The sequence below is a fragment of the Polyodon spathula genome, chromosome 13 (assembly GCF_017654505.1).
Source record: "Polyodon spathula isolate WHYD16114869_AA chromosome 13, ASM1765450v1, whole genome shotgun sequence".
Lineage (NCBI taxonomy): Eukaryota > Metazoa > Chordata > Actinopteri > Acipenseriformes > Polyodontidae > Polyodon > Polyodon spathula.
The window spans coordinates 9,387,900-9,398,233 of NC_054546.1; the positions used below are offsets into that span (position 1 = coordinate 9,387,900).

The following is a 10,334-nucleotide window of genomic DNA, read 5'->3' on the forward strand; positions in this document are numbered from 1 at the left end:
TACAGTCTTGTTATACAGTATTGAAATTTGAAATATTTCAAAAAAAAACTTTCTCTACAAAAGACAATTTAAACATTTAAATTATCACTAAATTAAAATGTACAAAAATGACTCAGGTTTTTTTTTTTAATTTTTACATTTTTTATTATTATAGTTATTGATACAGCTGCCGTACATTTTTAAACACATTTCTAAAAAAAAAAAAAAAAAAAAAAAAAAATGAACATGACCAGTTATATATTTAACAAAAATAAAGTCATAAACTGTACATTTTAAATAAGGATTAAAAAATAATAGAAATACCTCAACATATTTCAAAGTTATCTGAAGCAAAAACCACATTTTTAATACAACAAATAATTGCAAATGTTAATATTTTTCAATGAATCATTATCAAAATTTCTATTGACTTTGAAAAGTCTGAATTTGTATATCCCCTCCCCCTTGTAAAAAATCATGTCATTGGAGTTTAAATTAAATTAAAACACATATGCTGATACTATATAGCTCCTTCATATCCATTAATGACATCCACAGCTTACTGCCACCATATCATCATATTGTTTAAGAACTACATTTTCTTCATCATCAAAATACAAAAGATTAATGGAATGCAGTTTATCTGGCACACAACAAGGCATTTCCACATCTTGTGATAGTTTCAGAGCATTCACGATGGACTGGACAGTAGCATGGTTGGTGGCTCTCAAGCCTTCCCCAAGGGGAAATGGACAAGACCCCTTGCAATGATAAGCATTGTATCCTTTAGGTGAAATGATCCATCCAGACCAACCAATTTCCTCAAAGTCTACATACAGAGGGAGCCTTTGGCAAGACATGGGGTTCCTTTCAACAGACACAGAAGCAGATCGGATTTTTCTGCTTTTGCTCACCTGGTTGTCTGAAGGCACTGCATTTTCACTTGGGGCAGGAATGTGAGGGGTATCATCCTTTGCTAAAGCTTTCCGACCTAAAAATAAAGAAAAGCTGACCATTAAATAAATGTATCTTGACAAATTGAAATAGGTCTATAGTAGTATTAAGATAGTGTGTCTACATCGGTCAGGGGAGGATGTTTGAAATTCCCTGTCAGGAAAAGAGAAGCTTAGTACAACTGTACCTGCCATTATATCTTGGTGCAGCTACTATAACCAAGTCCCTAAACTATGATTTTACTGCATGTCTCCAGCATCGTAGACTGCAGATGCCATAGCGTTTTCTTTTACTTGTGGTTAGTTTTTCTTTTAGGAGCTGCTGTTCAGTTCTACTGTCATGTTATTGACTTATTCAACACAGGTGTGGACAACCAGAGTGTCTTTATATTAATGCGTTCAAGTTCATCTAGTCCACTGCAGCATATTGCCAGCCAAACTAAAGTAAACTTGATTCAAAGTGGAAGATCACTAGATGGCGCTGGCTCTTATCTTCTATAAGAAAAATCTAGCCCGCTCTCTCTATATATATATGTAAGGTAGCCAACGATAACTTTTTTAGTGTAACTTTTTTTCCACCACATTTGGTGTCCTCTCCACATTCCCTCCTTATGCTAACAGGGTACTTAATGCTTAAAATAATTTTGATATATTAAAAAAAAAGTTCATTAAAAAGGGTTAAACAAGTTATGTCTTAAAAAACTCTGAAGTAACAACCGCCATAACTATTAGCAAGCTCATGAAATACAGTTTCACAGACTACTATATCCTTAAATATTCTTTATCTTTTTACAAAAATGTTATTTTTCAATATAAAATACTTTGTTTACTGTGAGTCCTATTAATAGTAAAATTACTGGATGTTTCAATACAATCAGTTAGGCATGATTGTATTTATTAATGAACATCATGTTTCATGCACAATATTGATTCTTTTTTATTCTCGCTTACAGGTACTTATATAACATAATACCACAGTTTTACTTTGGGATTGGAAGAGTTTTAATATGTGTCTATTTTGAGATCCCAAATAAGAAAAATTATAACAACTACATCGACTTGGTGTTTATATTAGATATCTAACCAGTTTGATGGGGTCATATTTTAATTATCTAAAGACAGTGCAATTTTAAAGCTACAAGTAATAGATGTATGGGATAATGTATATGTTTATATGTATTTGTGTGATGTCAACATGCCTATCTACAGAAAACAAGGTGTTATATTATCTATATAGACTATAATATCAATGGGAAATCGATATAAAATAAGCAGAATCATTACCCAACAGAGGTGAAATGTTTGTAGCTGTAGACCCTCTTCTCCCATCGTCAGAGAACAGCACAAGGAAGGCATGTTTCCCATGCTTTTGGTTTCTTCCAAATCTAGATTCCAACGAATTTCCCGAAGGCAGCGTCGTGACAATAAGGAATCCGTGATTTGAGCTACTGTCAAGAATCCATTTAGACACCTACAATGAGAACATTGAACAGATGCAATTACATTTAATTACATTGAGCAGCTGTCATGAGTCTATTAGACATCTAGGAGCAGAACACAAAAACAGATACAATTACAATAAAATACCTTTCAAATACGATGTGTTAGATATAACAATAAATACGCTTACCGTTTGAGTGACATTAATCACTTCCCATCCTTGAGTATACAGCGGTAATAATCTTGATGTTATCAGGTTCCCTCTCCATGGTTTCATCCCGCTATCCAGTAACTCATAAACATCAATCTAAAAAAATGGAAGAACATTTCAACCTTCTGACAAAGCAAACTCGCCGATTGCATATTGAAGGTGTTATGAAGGTTTTGGTACTTACTTTGCAAAAATGATGTCCAAATGATTTCCCAGGGACTACACTCTGTTTCTGTCTAAAAATCCGAAGTTCGGCTTTAATCATTTTTTCTTTTCTACCAAATGAGGACAAGTTGAAGTAGTAATGTGACTGATCGGAATGAACTAAAGAAAAAAAAAAGGAAGTTCAAGAATCGTTATTCATGATTAACACACCTACACCGCAATTTGTTTAAAAACAACAATAATGCATTTTTATAGATCATTTCAGGTTATTTCAAATCTTAAGCTACGCAACTTGGGAGTTTGATTTTCGTGTTGTTCTTACTCACCTTTATCCTCAAAACTTCGGACAACATTGCCTTCCAGAATTCCCGGCTCCTTCGTTATCCCGTCCGAGTCAGCAACAGCATTGAATAGATCCACCATAAATTGCGGGGGTTTCCTGTGAGGTAAAGCGTTTTGTGGTAAATCTCCAATGTCAAATAGCTCATGCAGTCTCTGGATTGCCTTTGAAACAACCTCGTGTGTGTCTTTTCTCTCCGTTTCCCTCGCCAGGAGTCGTTGTGGAACTCTAAACAGTACAACTGGATCCAATAGCAACAGCAAAACAGCACAGACACATAGCCTGGGTAATAATAACATGATGGCGATTGCTACAAATTCAAATATCTGACAGCAAGACGTATACTGTGTGACTCAGAGGAGTCAATGATAACTATTCATTACTGTCGGTCCCGAACTGATGTCGAGACAGAAACAGGTCCATATAAAGCCGCTCAAGGCCATTGAGTTTTGCATACATAAGAAATGCAATTATTCGGGTACTGTTTTGATGACATTGACAAAGTGGACAACACATCAGTAACACGATAGGCCTGAATAAACAGTGTTAATTGATTACATTATTACAGACCAGTTGGGCCTTTATCGTTTGTTTAGGTTGTTTGCAGGTCATTGTGCCTCAAACATCCCAGGGATGCATCCAGATTCCAAATGTAAGCTTCTGAAACTTGTATTTACACGTTTACAATTCTTTCAGTAAAACCGGGAAACTGTTCTTTGTATCTTAAGTTGCACCCCAAGCATTTTTAATTCTCTGAGAAATTCTCTTCCAGATTGGTCAATTATTTTGTCATTAATTAAACTGGGACATTTTGCTATTTACACCTTTTGTGGAACATGGTTGCTGAGGCGTCTTTATAAAAAGAGGAGTAATTTATTCATACATACATTTCCATGTCCAGTATTTGCGCAAATATTACAGATGTATTTTAAATTCGAGGCCATAGTAACCCTTTTAAAATACACTTATTTTTTAAAACTCACTGCCCAAGTGCAAAATGTGCAGCATTTATTTCTAATAAAACGACTTGATTTTTTTTTTTTTTTTTTTTTTTTAAGAGCAGCATGGTGCCAGTTCTGCATGGGAGCAAAAGGCTTTGAATAACAGATACAGTATCAGAACTTTGTGAGCACAGAACAAAATAACTACATAATGGGAAATAATGTAATCAACAGACATAAAGACCTGGTCAGTGTTGAGCTCTACTACTTTGTAAATTATAGTTAGTTTGTTCCTATTGTTTTCAATGGGATTCCAGTCTGTTATCACTGCTACCAGCACACAATTTCAATTATAAGTAAACGGAGAGACAGATCTGTGACGCACATGAAAACCAAAAGATTTACTCGCTGCCATTTCCTCGATATCGAAACATACATTTTACGTCATATGGGCACTAACCTTTTACTGCAAAGCCTTCCTTAGATAGTAAATATCTATGTCTACCAAATAAAACCAGCAAGTGCCCCCCCCCCCCCCCCCCCCCCCCCCAAAAAAAAAAAGAAGAATCACTTGTCTATCACAGATAGTTAAGGGAGTAGAGGATTATCTTCAATCGAGTTTGTAGTCGCTCTGAGTAAGAAGCTGAGAACAATGATCCCCCAGATTATTGTCCGATCAAAGGGGGGATTGGCCGCCTTCATGTTTGTGTAATTAATGTGTGATCGATGGGTATGGCCAGGTAATCTAATTCAAATCATACATTGGTACAACTTGGAACCCCGCTTCTAAAAGTAAAGCAGTTTGTATTTTTAATAAAAAAAAGTAATCCACAATAGAACGATACTGGTTCAAAAGTATATATTAGTCTTTATTCCAGATATATTTATGTCTACGTAATGTTATTAAAATTACTTTTACTTTTTGACTCATTTACTGTCTTACATTGACTTTTATCCAAATTCAAAACCATGCTGCGCGTAAATGTGTTTTTTGAATGTTGATTAACACATATCTCAAACTGTATGAAATGAGGACAAAGAAATGTGATCAATATAATACTGTTCAAAGGCAAAACAATATTAAAGACGTTTAAATAACCAAAGCTTAAATGTAGGCTAAGTGGCATTTCTTGTATTCTAAACGGTGGTTTCCTGGTGAATAATCAACCTGTAGAAGACATCTCTAGAAGCTTTGATAAATCCATAAACTGTCATACCCCGTTTTACTAATAAAACGCTCATAGGGCGCCAGTGCTTGATTGCTACTTTTCTTTACTAAACATATTTGGCTGTGAGTTGAATATGAAGGGAAAAACAGTGCATCTTATCCCTGCACAACTGCCTGAAAACATGACTGCTCTTTGCTGATGTTAAACCACTCCAACACAGTTACTCTAGATGAGTCTGTTGAATATTACACACAATACATTAATTCATGGAGTTCATATGAATTTGTAAGGTAAGAACAGTATCAGGAGCACTTTTAAAATAACTTGAACAATAAAACGCCCTCCCAACTAAGGGGATATTTTTTAAAAGATAGTTAGTCATGCAGAGCTGTATTACACTTCTATTCTATCCGTTAAACAGGCTATTCATAAACTACTGGATATAGATCATTTGAATAGCATTTTGTATCAAATGTAGATACAGATATAGTCACTTAAGGAACCATAGCATTGAATAAAGGACAGTAGGTCTACTGAAAATGAATACAATAATATGAAAATAAAAATACAGTTACATATTCAAATAATGCTTTATTACAGCAAAAACATATGTGTCATGAATTTAAAAAAAAAAAAAACGTGTGCAGTGTTCCATCAGTAAAAGACTGACCCCCCCCAAAATAGGAAAACATTTGATTGTGTTGTATTTATAAATCAACTGATTAAAGACTTCACACTCTGGTCATAGATTTAATTGGTTCCATTTAATAATTAAATTAATAGCAGTTAGTGCTAAAGTTGTCAACCCCTGTTATTGACCATTGTGATGTATTTGACCCCTTTTAATATAGGCCTTTATACTGTTTATTATTTGTATCGTCTCCATGCAAATATTTTTCTCAGTAGTACTAGTTAAAGGAATATGAGGCAAAGCGCTATTGCACCGTTTAGTTGTAGTCGCTCACAACCAATCACACAATGGAGTATTCACTAAAAGGCGACAACTAGTATGTGTGGCTTTCTTTCACAGCCCTTTCGATTGCTAACGTGGTATCAACCGCCTTCAACACTTAATTTGCACTTTCATTGAGCTTTAATTAAAGTCGCTTTCTTAACAGCGTTAAAACTAAAATACATTACAATTCATTACGAAACAGCTTCAGTCACTGTTGTAGAAATATTTCATTTGATAAATTACTGTTTGTGTCAAACCTGGCTGCCAGTACCCAACCTAATAATGGAAAGTAACAGCAACTGAAAGCCAAAGGTAGTCCAGTTAAAATGAAAATGGTTTGAAATGTATAAAATCTTCATGCTCGTGCCTGCCTGGTTAATAAAGTACCAGTTTTTAATTGAGCTCTTCTGTTGCTGGAGGCGGGTGAATACAAAAGGAATGATTTGAGATGGTGTTTAATTGAACTTTAGTAACTGGAAATATTTTTTTTTTAAAAAAGAAAATATAACCGATGTCGCTTTATTTTGCTACATTTTAAGACTTGCGAAACAAGTATTATATTCAAATCTGACTTTGAAATTAGAATGAATTGAATGGTTAAAAGAAAAGGCATCAGATGAAAAGCTAAGCAAGATAAAATACGTTTGCTCGTCTTGAACAAATTCATTCAATTGAATTTCAGATATGCAAAGTAGAACATTTGCCAGTTATCAAATTGTTGTATGTACTCAGCAACCCAGTTTTACATCCTCTGATAATATTATCTGTGTTGTAAGAATACAATACATTTTTTAAAGAAACTTCAGTGACTTTTCTTGTTTTAGCAGGTTCAAAGCTATCTAGGTAGCGATGCACAATGGGGATGGACTTTGTTTAACTAATTGCATGTTATAAGTAATGTATTTATTGCTTAAACGTACCCTTTTTACACTTACCTGCAGAAGACAAACCGCTTTGCATTAGGTTGGTTGGGAAGGTTTTAATCATAGTTTGCCTGTTTATATGAACTGTTTTTACAGCCATGATACAGTAAATGGGACACAGGCACAGCTGCTAGCATGGGTGATATTTATTGTTTGATCGTAGAGCCCGATTTGAAAGTACTATATGTTTTGCATCTTCAACCACCAGGCAATTGATCTGAACCACAGCTAATCTAAACAACCGCTGTCTATCTAGTTTATTTTTGTCTATAAAAATATGTGCATCTGCCACGATTTAGATCAATTGAATAGCCCCTAATGTGTGCATAAGATCCTGTCAGCAAAATATTTTATTTACCCAATTGTGGACACCACTCATTCTCACTAAAATACAGTATAGTGTTGATTCAGCAAGTCTTTATTTAGATCTGCTGAACTATACCGAGCATCAAAAGAAACTTATCACTATTATAATACATTTATTTTTGAAAAAATAAAAATAAAGTATATAAATGATGACATTGAAGAAATGTTTTTGGTTTCTTTTTAATCACTCAATCATTCATTCTTAACCAGGACACTCCTGAGTGACTATGACTGAAGCATATGCACTTAATCACCTGATTAGAGAGACAGTTGATTGGACACTGGATATGGCGTGATTTCAGCTGTTGAATTGCAAACTTGAATAAAAGCAATAAAGAAAAACACAGAAAAAAAACCAAACAATATGCCACGTCTGTCAAGAGAGCAGCGCCTTTGTGCAATCGGCATGTTGGATGCTGGACTAGGGCAACATACTGTGGCTCGCCGTCTTCGGTGCTCACAGCCAGCAATTTCAAACCTGGTGAGATGGTATAACCATTCATACTCTGTCAATGACAGGCCATGAACTGGGAGACCAAGAGTCACAACACCTGCCCAAGATCGACAGATCATTTTGCAGCATCTTCATGATGTCAAGTGTTAATCAGCACAATAAAAAGTCACTGCACCTGCTCTAAAACAGAGTTTGTCATTTTTCGGTATCACATCTAGTGAATTTTATCCAAATACAAGTGATATGTTTCTTTTGATTCTCAGCATACAAACAACTTGTTTCTGTGAACATCATAACCCCTGTACAGCAGATCACTTGTGGGCCCTGTCTAGAAGGATCAGACCTGATCATTGTCCATGCACTTCTGCTATCAATAATCTCCAACCCAAACACATTTCATGGACTGATTGTGATGACTCATCTAAGAGAATGTAACAGATGACTGTGTGCTTACATCATTTGATTCATGATATGACCACATCAGACTACTGCCCCAAACACATTACAAATCGTTTAATTTTCAGTACATTTTAAACATATTCCTTTTCCTCTTAATATGCCACTAATTCCATCAAGAGCTGATGGGACTTTTGGCCTGACAAAGGTAAGAACTGTTCTCTGGCCAACAGTCCCAAGAACAGTGTCAAGTAGTTGCTTTAACAGAAGTCTCCCAAGATATACACTACTCACTAGCTATATCACGGGTGTCGGGGTCCAATACAAATCTGCTTTATATCGAGGGTCGCTATATAGCGAGAGACCCATAGAAAAACAAATAGGCTAATAACAAATACTGTCCAACCACTCACTCATTTTATCAGGGGCATCAGGGTCCAGTATAAATCCTCTACGCAACCTGCTTTTTCTCATTTTTCGTATAAAAAGCAGCACACAGTTTTAATTCGTACAGCAGAGGGCAATTGCTTCTCATCAACTTCAGTCTCCAATTAATTTCATGAATCTTCCTCTCCTTTTTCAAATCCCCAAACCGCTTCAATGAAAGAATCCATTCACAACATAGGAGGCTTGTTGCTAGGGAGCCGATGTCACAGCCTTGTGACTTTTGCTTGTGCATTGCTTAAAAAAATGCTTCAGCAAGCAGATACTTCATTTGCTTTGTGTTATTTTGCAATGAGTGTGTATATACTAACTATACGCTATTAATGCTTTGATTTTGTTTGTTTTGTATATTTTTGTTTGTGACGTGCACTACAAAATAAAACAGTAATTCTCAGTGAAAAGTCCATGTATAGTGCAGCTAAGGCATGCACAGTTAGACTGTAAAAATGGAGAGCCTCTCCAGTATAGCTCTACAGTTCCTCTACAGTTCCTCTACAGTATAGCTGGCATTTTGTTTTTTACCAAATATAAGCTTTAAATATATTTGCTTTTTGCTATTTTTGACCAAATATATCTTATATGTATAAGAAGCTCACATTTCAAAATGGGGTCACTTGTATATGTGCAGCATATATTTGTAGATTCTGCAGATAAAGAAGCTTCAAAATAGAGATTGGTAAATCTTGGGTATTTAGTCTGTCTGTTTTGTTGTGTCTTTCAAGCAATTGAGTTTTAAAATAAACAGTTATTTTAAAACAAATCCAGGGAAGAGTTTAGAAATGGGCAAGATCTTAAACCAGTTAGTAATAATTTAATATACACAATATGGGTTTTCATTACTTTAACAAATAAGAATTAGTTTTATTTAATGTAACTTTTCAAAAGGCATAGAAAAAAAATGCAACCACGACAGTTGAATTTAGTTTATAAAATCGATGAATAAAGACAGGTACGAACTGTATGCTGCACAAAATAGCAATAATGTTTCTTACTGAGGTACGCACAGAGATTTGTATCTCTTTTTAAGAATTCAGGAGAACTCAGTTTCAAGTATTTCCCAGTAAAACATTTGTAATAAAAAAAAACTAAAACAAAAACAAAACAAAAAAAACAAACAAACAAAGCTGCATAAAAAAGTCACCTGAATTCTGCTTTAAGTTTCCAAACACCCTCTCTACCAGGATTCCTATGCAAGTTATATATGTTTCTTAACAATTCTTGGAAAACTGCTGCCTGGGAAACAGACAACTGTGGACTGAACTCTTGCAGTATTTCCTGAGTTGTAGCTTGTCCATCCACCTCAGCCTGGAATGCAATAAAGTTCCTCAAGTCCACCAGCAGTTCATCATGTTCAGTTGGGGTCAGTGGTGCTACGAACGACTTATAAACTAGAGGAGCAGAAGTCACCAGACCCTGTCCCATTACACCAAGACCGATGTAAAGACGGTCGTCACATCTACCTTACATGCTCCGTCTCATCTTGACCTAAGAAGGAGATAAGTCAAGGGACTAACATTTCACTGGTGGTCTTCCTTACAAATCAGTGAGGTCTAAATGTTTACTTTTCCTTCGTAGATTTCTATGAATGAAGCATCCTT

At 35.2% G+C, this 10,334-nt stretch overlaps 1 protein-coding gene across 1 annotated transcript; it reads right to left on the reverse strand.

Annotated features, from left to right (window-relative positions):
- Positions 1 to 343: 343 nt before the first annotated feature.
- On the reverse strand, positions 344 to 3,472 carry LOC121326255 (bone morphogenetic protein 2-like). Its single transcript, XM_041269488.1, has 5 exons — positions 3,075 to 3,472; positions 2,768 to 2,907; positions 2,563 to 2,679; positions 2,217 to 2,403; positions 344 to 970 (listed from the first exon to the last, which is right to left on the reverse strand). Exons 1-5 carry the CDS (start codon positions 3,385 to 3,387, stop codon positions 522 to 524), a joined length of 1,206 nt encoding a protein of 401 aa, XP_041125422.1. The 5' UTR covers positions 3,388 to 3,472; the 3' UTR covers positions 344 to 521.
- Between the last annotated feature and the right edge of the window lie 6,862 nt (positions 3,473 to 10,334).